This window comes from Falco naumanni, chromosome 9, assembly GCF_017639655.2.
Source record: "Falco naumanni isolate bFalNau1 chromosome 9, bFalNau1.pat, whole genome shotgun sequence".
Taxonomy (NCBI): Eukaryota; Metazoa; Chordata; class Aves; order Falconiformes; family Falconidae; genus Falco; species Falco naumanni.
Window position 1 is genome coordinate 14083593 of NC_054062.1, and position 15552 is coordinate 14099144.

Sequence of the window (15552 nt, forward strand, 5' to 3'; positions counted from 1 at the left end):
CAGCAAGGCTCTCGGCTTCTCCTGAACAAGTCAGAACAGAGTGAGTTGAGGCTGGACCACGAAGGGCTTTTTGGAACTGCTAAACAGCACTTTCTGCTTTGTCAACAAGCTCTTAAGGCAGCACAGAGCTTTGCAAGTCAGCAGACCTGGTTCCGCCCCTGGCTCTACAGGTGGCTCACTAGCAGCTCTGGGCAGTAAAGCTCTCGGTAACTACCATCCTCACTTTGAGGGAGATGATGAAACTTCCCCTGCAGAATAGGCAATATGTTGGTTGGGATCTTTCTTTCTAATAGAAGTTGTTGCTCAAACTTGGTTCAGAATGAAGGGCTCGGGTAAAACCTACCTTTACGCGATAGCTGTGTGGGAGTGAGGGTGGCGAAAAGGGAACTAAGTTTTAAAAGGATCAGAAGAAAGTCAGAAAGGAGCAGCCTGGGGTAGTCACCGGGGCTGAACAGGGCTGACAAGGCTCTAGCGATGCACAAGAGAACCTCAACTGCCATGGGATCAACATGCTCCCACTTGGGGGCAGCTCGGGGGACAGAGGCAGCGATGGTGCCCACTATTGCCCACCGAGGAGTCGGCCACTGCTGTGAGCTGGCTGCCAGCAACTGTCATGCCTCTGGCTTGAAATTCACACTTTGACCAACAGCTTGAGCTGGAGTGCCCACAGTCAATTACCTGATTTCTTCCCTGCAGCTTGCTGAGTACGTGCAAGTGCCGCCTGCAACTTAGACTTCTCAGAAGCTACAATTCCAGTAGTCTGGATACGAACCTTTGGGAAAGGAAAATCGGCTCAGCACAAAACTTCTTTGCTTGTAATTGCAACATCACTGTTGCCACAAAAGGCTAACTCAGTAAAGGTAAAGAGCTCGTGCAGTTAAGCACAGTCGGGCTGACTGCCAGTTTTCCTGAAGGAACGCGCTCGTGGCTTCCCGAGTAAAGACTACGAATGGTCAGTAATCCAGAGAACAGCAGAAGGCAGGTAGTGTTACTGTAATGGAGGCTCTGCCTTACCCGTAGCTGTTTCCTCAGCGCGGCTTGCTCTTCAGAAAATTTCTTTTCCAACTCCTTCTTTTCCTGTATAAAGAAATGATGCCTATTTAGCACAAAAACATAGATGGGTAACCCTTGTTTTGTGTCAAACTAAAAAAGCAGTGATACATTGGTAGTACTTGCAGCATCGAAACGACAGCAGTCTTTTTAAAGACATACTTCAGCCTTGCGTTATTTGAACGCCTTCACTATTTATCCATCCTAGATTGGCAGTAACAGCACAGCACCATCGCTGCTAGCATAAAAACAGTAGTGCTTGGAAGCAAGCTACTGGCAAGGACTTGTATTCCCCTGCCTCCACCACACTCCTCTAATACCTGAGTATTTAAACGTTCGCTTGTGTCAAAATAAGAACGCTACCTGCCAGGCAGGCCTAACTCATCAAGTCAAATTATTCAACCCTACGCTACAAATGAAACTGAATCTAACATAAGACAAGACCACACGTGCCTGGGCCACAGCCCACTAGACTCTCTACGCCGCCAAGGAAGAGATACTATTTTTCTGCCTATCCAAAACCAGGACACACTTTACCTTCTCCAGCTGATCCACTGCCTCCTGGCTCTGCTCTTTCTGTGGAAGAAAAGTGATGCACCAGTATCAAGAGAAAATACTCTCACACATCTGAAACACATTTTCACTTCAACAAAGTAGGACACATGCCCAATTCACGCAAACAGAATTTCCACTGTCCTTTCTGTAGAGGACTAGGAAGTTCATCTTAGCTATTAAAAATACGAGATCTGGAGCTGCCTTCACTAATGTACTTCATATGCCAGGCATCTTTTTCATCGCTCAGTAGATTGCCACAGTTGTTCTCCAACACCGCTGCTGAAACCCCTCCATGTCTACATCTGAGCATCTACCAACTTCAGTTAAACTCGCATCCCCACATCTGTGCAACTGACGGCAGTAATCCTGGTGTATTGGGATGATCGGCAGAAATGCTGGGGGTTTTAAAAAAAAAACACCACCAATAAATAAATAAAAAAACCAACCAACCAATAACCCCAAACAAAAACGTAGTCTTTTCCTTTAACTGAGACCTCAGACCTTTATTCCACTGAAGAGCTGGCCTTAAGTCACGCAGAGCCGCACTGGTGTTGGCAGACTTCTGCAGGAGGTGGTATGGGAGGGCTGAAGCCAGATACAAAGAGAAGGGGTAATTCTGTCCTAGCCCATTTCCATCTTAGCGGTGAAGTATTTGGAGATTTGTTGTCCGTTGGTAATGCACCTTTAGATATGAGGTGAAGGAGACAAAGGTGGCAGCTGCCTACCCAGGCCGCCACACAACTGTGCTGCTGCGTTTGCTATTTGCTTGTTGTCTCCCTGACAGCTTCTTCACAGATGCCTCGCAACTAACTACATACGCAGGACTTTTTTGCCTTCCCAAAGAATGAGCATTGTCCAAGCTCTTTCTTTACTACTACTGCTACTACTTCAATGCATTTTGAAAGATGACTACAGATGGAAGAGCGATGAGTGACAGGTTTTGATTCTAGCAATGCCCATGCACAACATAACCAGCAAAAGCAAAGGCAAGACCACAAATGCAGCAAAGGCCCTACACAGCTGCAGGCCGGCGTAAAAGCAGGCAAACAAGGAGAATCTTGGGTGGGCAACGCACTATGCCAAGTTCCTCTGCAGCCCAGCTAAAACACAAAAAGAAACAGAATGGAACAAAAATAACCCAAAGCCCAAAGGAAAACAACAAGGGGGGGTCACGGCGTACACCGGGAAATGCTGAACCTTGCTGCAAAAAGTGTACTTTTACAGAGGAACAAAATGGGGAAAAGCATTTCACACAAGAAAGGCTCTTTTCAGACCGAAACAAGTCCACTTGGCTGCATTTCTTGCAGTGTTAAAGCTGAAGGCTGAAAAGCTGCAGCGGGAATCCATGCAGGCCACAGGACAAAGCAGTTCACTCAGCGTGCCAAGAGAAGCTGAGGATATGATCAGAAACCAGCCCCAGACCCTCTCAGGCCTACTGCTCCCACTCTGCCGATATCGTTAGACCAGCAGCACCACCTGCAGAAACAGCTTTTCACACTGCTGCCAGCACCAGAATTGTGTGTTTCAAGGATTCGGACCAGGCGCAGAAATAGCTGTTTTATCAGGATGCTTATCATCCAGGGAAAGCCTGATGAGATCAGCAGAGCACACTTAAATGGAAACAACAAAACTCTGTTTCTTGTTCCTCAGTTGAGCCAATACATTCACAAGGGGCTCAACGTCTAAGGCCGCTGAACAGGTTTTCCGTGCAGCTCATTTTGTTCCCTACAGAGTGCTGTGTAAGCAGCCTTCCTTGTGGCACTAGGAGAGAACCCATAACTCTGCAGACACCCAAAGAGCTTGGAGGAGCAGCGAGGACCATGTCAGACTGGTTGGTTGGATTGTTTCTTACCAACTCCTCTATCTGTGTAACGAACTGCTTGTTCGTTAAGATTGCTGGAATCCAGGGCTACTGCCAGCTCCCGGTAACGTGTCTGATGGGCACATGCAGACAGGAGAAAAAGGAAGGAGCAGAAGAGGAGGAGGGGAGGAAAAAAGCAGTAATTAAAAAGGACAGCAAAATAAATCCTATCAAACTGTGATAACCAGATTCTCCAAACAAAACAAAAATCTGCCGTTTCAACAAAAGCAGCTGAGACATCAACACATTTTATCCATTCTGCCAAGGCTTCATTTTGACCTAACAGTGACTCAGAAATAAGAACGGCAGCTGCACGGAAGCCAGCTTATCCCCAGTCCCCAAACTGGAAACACCTCCGATACCTGCCTCCCAGTGTTGATCACAACTACCCGATGATAGCACAAGACAACACTAGACAGCAGTGAACGAGAACTGTGCATTCAATTAGGTCTCGCTAACACTGCCGAAAGCAGAGTCCCAGTAAGTTATCAACAGTAGCAAATAAGAAAGGGGGCGGGGGGACGGGGACGACGACGACACTGAGAACAACCTCCTTCCATTTCCTTAATATTTGTGGAAGAAACAGCACTTTCTCCATTCACATATGATGTAGACTACAAGCAAAGCAGTCAAGTCAGCCAGTTTTATTCCCCACGGCAACAAGTCACTACTAAGTAAGAACTGACTATCACAATAATACTCCTTACAGCACCTTTCACTCCAAAGTACCACACAGAGAAAACATCCTTTTCTGGGTAAGGATAGATGCAGACTCCCCCTGCGACAAGCTAATGTCAATGATGCAGGTTGACTTCCCATTCTTTTCCACTAAATCAAGAATACATCTTTCCACAAATACATGCTGTCCGTTCATCCCACTCAGCTTTTCTTCCCACTGCTGAAAGTTTACGTTCTAAACCAGGATTTTTTGCTTCTCAGTGCTTAAATATCATATTGTTCAGTAGGATGACTGCAGACACCGCTGAGATCCAGGAGTGTTTTCTTGAGCTGACTGCTTAAAGCTCCACATCAAATATCAAGAGAATTAATAGGACAAAAGGAATACAAAGGCAAATCAGAGTGAACTCCATTCCGTCTTGCAGGTTTCACTGCATCTAACCGGTACCCCTGGTGATTACTATAGTTACGCTTATTGATAAGAGACACACGGATATGTAGTAAACAGGAGTTACTTTATGACAACTGAACTGAAACAACGGTAGGAAAATAAGCTACCAAAATGACGCAAGTGAAACGAAAATCAGAGCTTTGCCACAGCAACAGCGGAAGACAATTCTGGGCTACCAAATTTGACTTCCCTGAGCTTCTATCACAATTTGAGCAAGCCTTCCATTTAAATAAACTGCCTGAAAAGAATTGTTTTAAAAAGGCTGGGGTTTTATGTTTGTGCCTGAACACGTTTCTATTGCTTATCGGCATAGGTCCTGCCCTTTCCTCTTCAGAAGCCTGGCAACGTGAAGATGCTAAAGCCTGTAAACGCTTGACTCAAAGGATCCGACTTCCTGCCTAAACCTATTTAAACCCAGTACTGGAACTTGCCAGACTGTACATCCCCGGCGCAAGTTTCATCGCCTGTTGTAAAATGGGTTGGCAGGAATAACTAGACAGCTTCCTCAGGGCAGCTGCTTGCCTGCAGATCAGCAGAGTCATGCCCTTCAGAAACAAGGCCCTAGGGAATACAGCAACGACACGCACAGCGGGAGAAATACAGACCAAGAAAACACTACCTCTCCCTACTGCGCTTGCCCTCGGCAGTTCAGTTAGTTTATCGCCTCGCCCCACACTCCTCCTTTTCCTCAAAGCTCAGCTGTCTCGCGGAGGAGGTTTTGACAAGGTTCACTTTTTCACACGTTCAGTTCGACACAAACCAGAAGGGCGCAAGCACTTTACGAGCAATGGCAACGCATGGTATCAACTAGCTCCATGATAATAAAAACAGCAACAAAACTCAAGCAACTGAGAGGGGCTATGTCAGGACAAGGCTCCACCCAAGAAATCGAGGCCAGCGTAAACAGAACCTGAAGCATGCAGTAGGGAGAGCGAGTCACTGCGAGGGACACGAGCACTGCCTCACCTTCCTCCTGTCCAATGAGGGTATGGCTACCCCATTGGAGCGCTTCAGGTCTGACACCGGCACCTTCAGAATGTTCAGAATCTGAAGGAGGTGAAAGAAAAGGGGAAACGGCTCAGAAAAGGACAGAGAGAAAGTGTCAATCGAAGGTAGCCAAAGAAACCGGCATCATCCGGCTGGCCAGGAGCACGCAGCTCAAAGCAGCAGCTCTGGGCACACCCAGGGCTGCGTGACAGCACCGCATGATCAGACGCGGCTTTGGCACGTACCCTGAGCTCTAGTGTGCACCTTCCAGCAGCGGTAGCTGCTAACTATTGTGGCACGCTCCGCGTGCTGGCGATACAGGCAGCTGCGCCAGCCATCTATTACACCCGCATAACCATTTCCCGGCTCTAGTCACGTTGTTCAGAAAACCAAAGAACAAGGAGGTAGCAAGTGAGCTGGGACAAAGACCGAGGCACTCACGTTCTCTGGAGGCTGCTGGTCATCGCCCGGGGGAGTCTCAGGTCGACCGTCTCCTTTAGTTTTGCGGTTTTCCTTACTTGCTGCAGCTGCTCCAGGGCTCTTCTTCTGCCGATACTCCTTCAGCTGTGAAAAATAATAATAAGCTGAAATCCAAACAGAACATGCCTTCTGTGAGAATGATGTCAACCCCCCAGCCCCAACTCCACTGGGTAAAAAGACCAAGTGTAAGGACAAGAGAAACGCTCTTCAATGAGTTTGTCGCCCGGGGGGGAAGAAAAATAAAAATCAAAACACGTCCAAAAAAAAGGCTAAAGTAAGATCTAATGTGATGCGTTTACGACAAGAGGCTCAGAGCTGCAAACGTTCAACTTTTGTACACAGCTAAGAGTTGCTGGGAAACGACTTGACACTCCATCCTGCAACTAAAAGGAGATGAAAAGAAGTATCTTGGGGTGGGGTTTTTTTAGGGTTCTAACTAAGAGCATTGAGGAAAAACGAGTAAAGGGCAATGAAATCTGAATGTTAAGTGAAACATCAGCACCTGACAGTAAGATCTCCCACTCTGTGAAAGACTTTGAGAAGGAAAATTGCAGTCCTTACAGACAAATGCCATGTTAATACAAGCAGCGTAGTCACTGTGAACTAAGGGGAGAAGCAACCTACAACTCATTTTTCAATCACACCCACTTCACCCCGGAAAAGCTAGTCGGATAAGCCGTTCGCTTGAATTCGGCGAGGTCTCCCGAGCCGAATCGTTTGTGCTCCAGCAGGGTGAAGCCCCCAGGCAAGCGAGCCCCAGGCAGTTCGGTCAACCGCCCGCTTCCCCAGCCCGCAGCCCGCCCTCCGGCCCCCCGCCGGGCCGGGCCGGGCCGCGCCGCGCCTCGGCCTCCAGGTGGGGAAAGAAGGACCCATTATTGGCAGAATTCCAAAATGGAAGCCCGAACCGCTCCAGGACACTTTCCCCTCCCCAGGACTTTCACATACGCCGCCGACGCCGCGGCCGGGGAAATAAGTAACATGAGACCAAAAACCCCCAAAAAAGGGTGTGGGGGAGGCCAGGGGGAGGGAAAACCGCCAAACCGAACCCGGCGGACCCACGGCACCGCCGGCCCGGCCCGCCCCGGCCCCCGCCGCCCCTCACCTTCTCCTTGCCCGCCGCCAGCCTGCTCCGCCTGCGGCCGTCCGCCACGGCCTCCCCGCGCCTGCGCCGCCTTGGCTTCGCCCACCGCGGGCGGCAGCAGCCAGGGCCCGCCCAGCCTGCGCTGCCGTCCTGGAGGCCCGGCCCATCGCCGTGCCGCGACGTGCCCGGCCCATCGCCGGGCCCCGCCTCATGGCCGGGCTCCACCGGCTCCGGCACGGCGCCGGGCTGCGGCTCGTGGCCGGGCTCCACCGCCTCGGGCTCGCGGCCGGGCTCCATCGCCTCGAGGTTGCCGGGCCCGGTAGCTCTGCTTTTACTGCAGGGACTGGAGGAGCCGGTGCCACCTTGCAGTGCCTGCTCCCCGTGTTGAGAGCCCGCACCGCCCGCTGCTCGGGTGACAGTCGGCACTGCCCGCTGCTCGGGTGACAGTCGGCACTGCCCGCTGCTCGGGTGACACCTGACTGGCCCGTCGTGCCCCACCCAAACCTCACCTGCAGCTTCACAGGAGACAGTTTGTTCCCCAGCGCTGACGGCACAGTGGGCCCTGTCGCTGGGAAACTCCACTTCCCAGCGTGCCCCGCGGCGCGCCCGCGCCTGCCGCTCCCGGCCGGCCCCGCGCGCACCCGGCCGGCCCGGCGGGCGGCGGCAGCCCTGGCCGAGCGGGTCCCGCCCGCCCCGATCTGTTAGCAACAGATTTGCTAACGGTTAGAATTAACTAACCTTATTTGATTTTATAAAATCATTTCCACAGAACTATAGAGGAATAAGAAATATATTTCAGTGGAACTAGCAGTTGCACAACAAAAGCTGCTATGGAATCCTCCGTACAGCCCTGTACCAAGGCCAGGGACTGAGAGCAACCGAATGAAACAACTCGTGGCTACCTGCCAAGAAATCGTGAACTTTAATAATAGCGGTATAAAGAAATGGTATGGAATGGGGACAATCAGTTACGGGTAAATATATTTACGCAAAGAATGTCGGTCTAGTAATCAGGTCATGGAACCATAGTTTGAAAGAAATGATTAATGAAAGAGCTAGCGAAAGAAGGAGTCCGTTTCTCTAACTTTCTCTGACAAGGGGCCTGCTTATAAGTTATCTAGAGGGAGCGAGTAAAAGAAACAAGCCGAAGGACCAGATGGTCGACAGGGACATCCATTAGCTCGGGCCGATAAGAACACTGCAGACTTGCAAGACCATCACATACCAGGCAAAAGGTGAAAAGGACCCCGTGAGGAAGACCTATGGCCTTCCTCCCAGAGACCACTGCCCACGTCCCGCAGACCCCTGCCCACAATTCTTGGAAGGATTTGCGCAGGCGCGAAGGACTGAGAAGCTGATTAACATACGAAGCGAGAGTCTGTTAATTATTTTGGGGAAATAGTATGTTCATGCATGAATACTTACTGCAGATGCATGACTCAGTCCTGGATGAGGTGTACGATGTCGAAGCTCGGTGTGCGTTGATCGGGAGAGGACTCACTCACGCACCCGGCCGTCCATAAAGAAGTGTCTGCTTCTCTCCCTCACATCGGTGTCGGGAAGTTTTTCATTCCGAGATTTCGGTACCCCCCGCTGCCCCGCCCCCGCCGCGGGCCGGGCCTGCGCTGAGGCGGCGCGGCCCGGCCCCTGACGCGGCGCCCCCCTGCTCTGCCAGGGCCTCCGGTGGCGGCCGGCGGAGCGGCGCGGCCGGCTGCAGGTCCGCGGTGAGGCCCTGCGCGGGCTGGGGGGAGCGCGCCCTGCTCCAGGGCTGCCCCGGCCGCCGTCTAGGGCACGGCACGGCAGGGCCCGGCCCGGCCCGGCCCGGCCCGACCCGGCATGGCACGGCACGGCCCGGCCCGGCACGGCACGGCACGGCCGGGGGTTTGTTTTCTTGGGGGGGAGCTGCCGGCCTCGCCCCCCGGCGCTGCCTCGTCCTGGCAGCGCCTCTGAACACCGAAATTGTGGGGGTTACGGTCTTATTGTCACCTGACGCTGTAAATCTACAAAACGCCGTAGAATATGATGGGGGGCGGGGCAACGTTACAGAAACCCATCAGTCTTTTACCTGAGCTTCCCCCCTCCCTGCCCAGGAGACACGGTGTTTTTTCCTTTCCTTTTTTTCTCCTCTTTTCTCCATTTCTGATTAGCGCCCCCCAGCACCGCAGCATCTTCCCCTGGGCTGAGGTAGCGTGAAATGTCTCCTGTGCTCTACAGATGCCCCGTCCCGCGTCCTGCCAGCCTAACGGAACGAGCCAAGAAGCCCTGCAGTATGAAATCGAAGAGCTGAAACAGAAAGACCTTGCTCTAGACCAGGAAACCGCACAATTATTGTCCGAGTACGTCCTTGGCGAGCTCAGTGGCCGCTGTGATGCCTCAATTATTTTTGTTTCAAAAAAACCCAGCGGTCTAGGGCTTAGAGCTAAAAGCCGTCCTCTTACGCCACCGTTTTTATCGTGGCGCTGTGCCACGTTGATTACAGCGTTGTCTTGATTTATGGGACCCGTTAAGAGAGAACTCTTTCCACTTTATTTGGTAAAGCAAACCCAGGTTTTACTAGGAGCTCGGATAGGAGGATTTTAACTTTACCCCAGGTGTTGCTGAGGCAATTACCTGTAAACTGGGAATGAACGGTTTTAACCGTCGTGATGCTATGACACATCATGCTACCAGAAGGCCTTGCTCATGTGAGAATTAAAATGGAGATTGTGGCTTGTATGACCTGCCCGGTTTAGCCCCGGATGAAACGGTTTCCTTGTTTCTTCCATCCTGATCAAGGGTTTATTTATTTCCTGTCTGAAGCAAGTGGGTTAAACGTTTGTGTTCAAGAAGCAGAGGTGTTTCCCAGGCAAGCGAAGGGCCTGGAAAGAGACGGGTGCCGCTTACAAGGTAGCGCAACTGCTTTAACTGTGGTTTCTTATGACCTACTGTGGCAGCTGCTTATTAGCAGCTCTTTTGAGATAAAGTTGCTGCTTGGTTTTTAAAGAGAGGGTATCTCTGTGGGTTATTTGTTGCAAAGGAGTGTTATTTTCTAAGGTCACGTGTAGTACAGAGAATGGAAACGGCAGAGCAACAAAGGCTGTTCCCAAAGCTTTTTTGCTTTACCACCACGCATTTTTTTTTCACTAGCTACAGATTAGAGATACAGATACAAACTGAATTCACCACAGCCTATTCCTGTTTCTACTTGATTCTGAGAATTCAGGTGGGTTGGGGTTTTTTTGTAAGTCGATGTGGCAAAAAAAAACCCCACTCAAAATGAGGGTCTACTCATTTGTAGCTTTCGTGTTTATGACTTGCAGCAACTGTACTTGCTGCCTTCGGATTCTGCTTTAGATAGTGCCAGGCTTGAGCGTCTCAAATCTCCTTGCTGTGCTGGGTCAGTAGGGGCAACACTCGCTGTACGGCATTTTTGACCTTTTCTGCTTTTATTGCTACAGAGGCTACAGCCTGGAGGAATTGGAGCAGCACATTTCTCTGCTCGCTCCATGAGTACAATGATATTAAAGATGCTGGACAGATGCTGCTGGGCAAACTGGGTAAGGAAGGGGAAAACTGTTGATGAACAACTCAGTCAATGTTTTCGTGTAGGCAGAGAGAGAGAAGGTACTTACGCCACGAAGGCAGAGCTTGTTTTAAAGATTCTTGAATTCTAGGGCTTTCATTGCCCAGCCACTTGTGCAGGCACAAACACTTCTGTCGTTATTTTCGCAGGATGTGTTTAGAACCGAACATGCGAAAGAATTGTCATTTACTGCTGTTTTAGTCTGTGTTATGTACTGCCAAAATTTGTTCAGTCTTACCAATTTTTGTCAGTTTTGCTCTTCATATACTTTAAAAGAGTGTTGAGACAAGCAGAGAGCACAGCTGCAAAACCTTAGGTTGGTTCCTTAGCTATGGGAGGTTCTGTGAGATAGTTAGGGGCTACTGGGAGGAAAACACAACTTTTCTGACTCGTCTGATACTTCTGTAATGAAAATAGCGGTCTTTCTTTTCCAGCTGTTATCCGAGGGGTTACTACAAAGCAGCTCTACCCTGAATACATCCGATCTGGAGCTTAGCTCCAGTTCTGGAGCTTAGGTTCCAGTATTGAACCTGAAGATTGCCCCGCCCTGCAAAGCTGACACTTACTGGGCCGTGACGGTTTGGTGTGGTATTGGTTCAGAACTGACAGAAGGTGGCCTCAGAAGCGTGTGTGTGGAATTGCAACAGCGCGTGCATGAACAGCCTTATTTCCGAGCAGCTTTACAACGTGAAAGCTGTTGAATCTGTCAGCTGTGTCCTGCTTGTGGGAAAGGGATGTAGGACTTTGGATAATTTTGTCTCCTGTCTGATGGGACAGTATTTTATTTTTTTTTCCGTTTGTTGGAAAGGCCGTAATTCAGGTTGATGTGAAGACTCTTCCCGTGGAGACCTTGCTTCTCTCCAGCATCCAGGGGCTGTTTGGTTACTGAATAATAGAGGAAGCGAGGGCATGCAAACGTGCAATGTCATAGCTGCTTTGAAAGAAAAGAAAAAACCCTCGGAAGCAGCAAGGGAAGAAGGCTGAATTTGTGGTGGCTTGGGGGTTGGTTTTGTTTTATGATCACCTCTGGGTGAGTCTGGGTATTCTGCATTTTTGTACTTAACTGCTCTGGTATCTAGAGGTTCTGTATCATTTCTGTGGTAAATGGCAAAATGTGAAGTTGTATTGAACTGTCCTGTCTGAATAAAGCAGCTGTCACATTTCTCAGTAATTCACTTATTTAAGAGCCTATAAACCAGTGCGTGAACCTGGGAGCAAATTCTTAACCTCTGTTCTGAGACAACTGTAACATCTATTACTCAAATGTTTTCTGAGGACTCTTAATGGTGACGGTGTGGCAGCGCTACCCAGTAATGGGTAGGTGCCGAATTACCTTTACTGCTACAGAGGCTACAGCCTGGAGGAATTGGAGCGGCACATTTTGTTTTTGCGGCTAAAAAAGGAACAGTCAAAAGTAAGGAAGAAGCGAGTGGTGCGGCAGAGCGGTAGTAAGGGGAGCAGTAGCGATGATGAAAATGATATCGGCAGACGCGTTACAGAGGGCTGGAGGAGAGTGCACTTGGAAAATATGAAAGAGGGAGCGCACGCGTTTCCCGTGATATTACAAGATAGGCACCCGGGCCAATATCAGGCATTTCACTGGGAAATGATTAAGGAACTACGGAAAACTGTCACGCGAAATGCACTATATTCTCCTTTTACACAAACTCGGTTAGAGAATGTGATGATGGGTCCGCAGCTAGTGACTCTGCTAGAATGGATCCGTGACAAAGTGCTGGACTTTCCACCTGATGGCACTTTGCAAATTCCTGCCTGGCAAGCGGTCGGCAGGCGATTGTATGATGCTGCCGTGGAGAGGGACTCCGTGGCAGGAATGTGTTTAGCGCCTCGGTGGCAAATTCTGACTCCTCTTCCGCCAAGTGTGGGCTGATTCTACTAACGGCGCTAAACCAGGGGAGGCTGTAAATCCCCCCGACAGCGCGGCTCTTCTCAACACACCGTCAGCGATGGCGACTCCGTCCACACCTCCTCTGCCGCCAAAGCTCCTGTCACTGATTGCAGCGACCCTCACAGCACAGGACCGAGCGCGGGAACAGGACAACTCGGACAATGATTCCATTGACACTGATAAACCTTTTGACCCAGGTCCTATAGACCCGGAAGAGGAGCTAGACCTTTTTCCTCCTCCCCCTGATGCACTGGCTGTATGTTCGGGGAGGGTGAAAGGGGGTCTGAGGGATCGGTGGCAGCAATGCAAGCGGGAAGCGCTTAAGCGAGGGCATTTGGGAGCCGCCATGGCACGTTCAGTATTTTGTCAGCCAAATCAACCTGCAGAGTGGCAGCCTGTGCAATACGAGGCTGTTAAAGGGTTAAGCAAAGCCGTGCGGGAAGGGGGGATTCATAGTACTTTTGCTGTGTCCCTTCTTGAAGTGATGGCAGAGCCTTATCCACTCACACCACGTGATTATTGGAAGTCATTGCTTTGTGTGGTACGAACTCCGACGCAGTGCATGATGTGGTTATCTGATTTTTGCGAGCTATGTGTAGTGGCCTCGATTGAAAAGCTTAATCGGGGAATTGCTGTGAACTGTGAGCCGCTGGCTGGAGAAAATAATTGTGCCGTCCGATCCTGTGACTCAGGCAAGGTATCCCAGGGACGGCTATTTGCAGATGGAGGAGATGGCTATGAAGGCAGTCCGGGCAGGGGGATACGGGAGTCTGGGCGAGCCTCTAGTGCGTCCTTCGCCACAGTCTTGCAGGCTCCTAGAGAGTCATAGACTAACTTTATTGATCGGCTTCAGAATATTTTGCAACAACAAGTCGAGCAGGAGGAAGCTCAAGGGTTGCTTTTAAAACAACTAGCTGTGATAATGCCAATGAAAATTGCAAACGGGCATCGCAGCCCCTGCACAGTCGCAACCCCAACATGTGTCAAATGGTTATAACCCAGAACTCACAGCAGACTGTAACTCTCAGGTTGAGTTCTGGAATGCAGCGTAACACGTTTTTGCTTCTCTAATCTCTTCTGTAAGAACAGTGCGCGCTCTTCACGTGCTTCGTAAATAAGGCTGCTAGCTTGCTAAAGAAAGTAATACTACAATACTATTTCTTTCTTTTTTTTCCCTGGCTTACTATTATTAACAGGTGTCGATTCTGTCCGTCGTATGTTGCTACAGAACCGAGTTGCTATTGATCTTTATTATTAGCGCAGGGACAAGGGTGTGAAGACTTTGATAGGATGTGTTACGTCAGTCTGAGTGACCGCTCTGAATCAATCCACAAAAGCATACAAAACTTAAACCAAAGACCTGCAGCAGAGCCAGGGGTGGGAGGCCTTTGGTCTCTTCTCACGGCTGGGAAACTTTGGGCCGTGGATCAAAAGTAGTCCAGGATTTATTATAATCGCCTTAACCCCCGTATTGATGTTTGCCTTCTGTCTCCCACGCCTTTTTGTCCTGTATTCAGCGTTTAGCTGATTGTGACATAAATCAGGTCACGGGCACCCAGCTACACACAACCTTTGCCTTGTCGCAATTCACAAGCAAAAAAGAGGAGGATAGAGAATGTCACAGGAGCACCAACTCCAGCGTGGGGGAGCCTGCCGTTCTTGTGTGCAGGGATCCTGTGGGGAGAGGAGCAAAATGGTGAGTGGGAGCCGTCCTGGAGTCTGTTGGGTCTTGTTTGGATGGCATTGGTGGGGGAGGACAAAGTGTGGGAGATGTGAGGCTGTTACAGATTTGCTAATACGTTAAGATTGATTGACTTTATTTGATTTTATAAAATCATTTTTAATGGAATATATAGAAATAAGTAAAATTTGCCAAGAGACTAGTCTAAAGTGGCCTCAGGCGCTTCCATTGGCATTATTACGAATCAGGGTACAGCCAAAGAGTGGAACCTCAGTCAGTCCTTATGAATTATTATATGGAAAACCATATGAGTCTCCAGAACCAAATCCAAAAATACATGTAAAAGGAAAACAAGATGTGTATAACTATTTGCTTTCTCTAAGGAAAACTTTGGCTGCAATTCGGAGTGCACTAATTTGGAATAGACCTTTGTCCCTGGAGAATTCAGAGCATGATTTCCAACTGGGAGACTATGTCTATGTGAAGACTTGGACCTCCGAACCTTTGCAGGAGCGCTGGAGACTTTCCAGATACTGTTAACCACTTTTACAGCTATCAAGATAGCAGAATCAGATGTTTGGATACATTATACTCGAGTGAAGAGAACACCTACTCCATGGAAGATTGTCAATCGTGACCCTGAGACTTTAAAACTGACACTGAAACATGTCTAATTTTTTGATATCAGATTTTGATTGGGATTTTTTTTTATTTTATTTTGGTCGGTAGTGCTGGTAGGATCATGGGCTGACTTGGTGGATAGGAACAAAAGACAACTAGAAACAGAACAAGTAATTGACATTCCCAAACAAATGAATGAGGAAAATCTGATGTTGGGATTGATTAAAGGATTTGCCATTTGCAAAATGTTACACACATTACTGCTTGTTTACCAATACCGAAGGCAGTAGGTGAATCTATTCCATGGGGAATTTTAACCATTAATCTGACCAATCTGGAACATAAAAATGAGACCACTTATTGTGAACAAAGGCCAGTAACTCAATGGTATGAACAAGTAAAGGTTATTAGAAAACAGTGGAAGTTGCCAGGCAAAGAAACAGATTGTAAAAAACTACTGAATTGTGATTTTATAACAGGATCCTGACCTAGTGCCATAGCTCGAGTTCTTTTTCCTGGGGGTCCAAATCCCTAGTTAAGATGGTGTTCTTATGATGAACAACTTAAAACCAACGTAAACAAAAGTATCATGCAATGGAAGTGTAACAAAACTGGCCAAGGTACACAATTAGTAGA

General features: G+C 49.1%; 2 protein-coding genes across 2 annotated transcripts; one reads left to right on the top strand and one right to left on the bottom strand.

Moving 5' to 3' along the window:
• Positions 1-52: 52 nt before the first annotated feature.
• On the bottom strand, positions 53-7440 carry LOC121093776 (golgin subfamily A member 2-like). Its single transcript, XM_040606626.1, has 6 exons — positions 7165-7440; positions 6024-6146; positions 5562-5642; positions 1588-1626; positions 1015-1077; positions 53-772 (listed from the first exon to the last, which is right to left on the bottom strand). Exons 1-6 carry the CDS (start codon positions 7438-7440, stop codon positions 671-673), a joined length of 684 nt encoding a protein of 227 aa, XP_040462560.1. The 3' UTR covers positions 53-670.
• Positions 7441-9333: 1893 nt separating this feature from the next.
• Positions 9334-11868, top strand: LOC121094150 (DNA repair protein SWI5 homolog). Its single transcript, XM_040607373.1, is given in 4 exon segments — positions 9334-9479; positions 10581-10620; positions 10622-10679; positions 11140-11868. Coding segments are annotated over 4 exon segments (282 nt in total). The 5' UTR covers positions 9334-9357; the 3' UTR covers positions 11202-11868.
• Positions 11869-15552: the final 3684 nt, after the last annotated feature.

What these genes read in the sequence shown, in the direction of transcription:
- LOC121093776 (XM_040606626.1), bottom strand. Translation starts at nt 7,440, where the DNA reads ATGGAGCCCGGCCGCGAGCCCGAGGCGGTGGAGCCCGGCCACGAGCCG. An exon ending in TGGCGGCGGGCAAGGAGAAG is followed by an intron (nt 6,147 to 7,164) that starts GTGAGGGGCGGC and finishes TATTTTTCACAG; the next exon opens with CTGAAGGAGTATCGGCAGAA. An exon ending in ACCAGCAGCCTCCAGAGAAC is followed by an intron (nt 5,643 to 6,023) that starts GTGAGTGCCTCG and finishes CACCTCCTTCAG; the next exon opens with ATTCTGAACATTCTGAAGGT.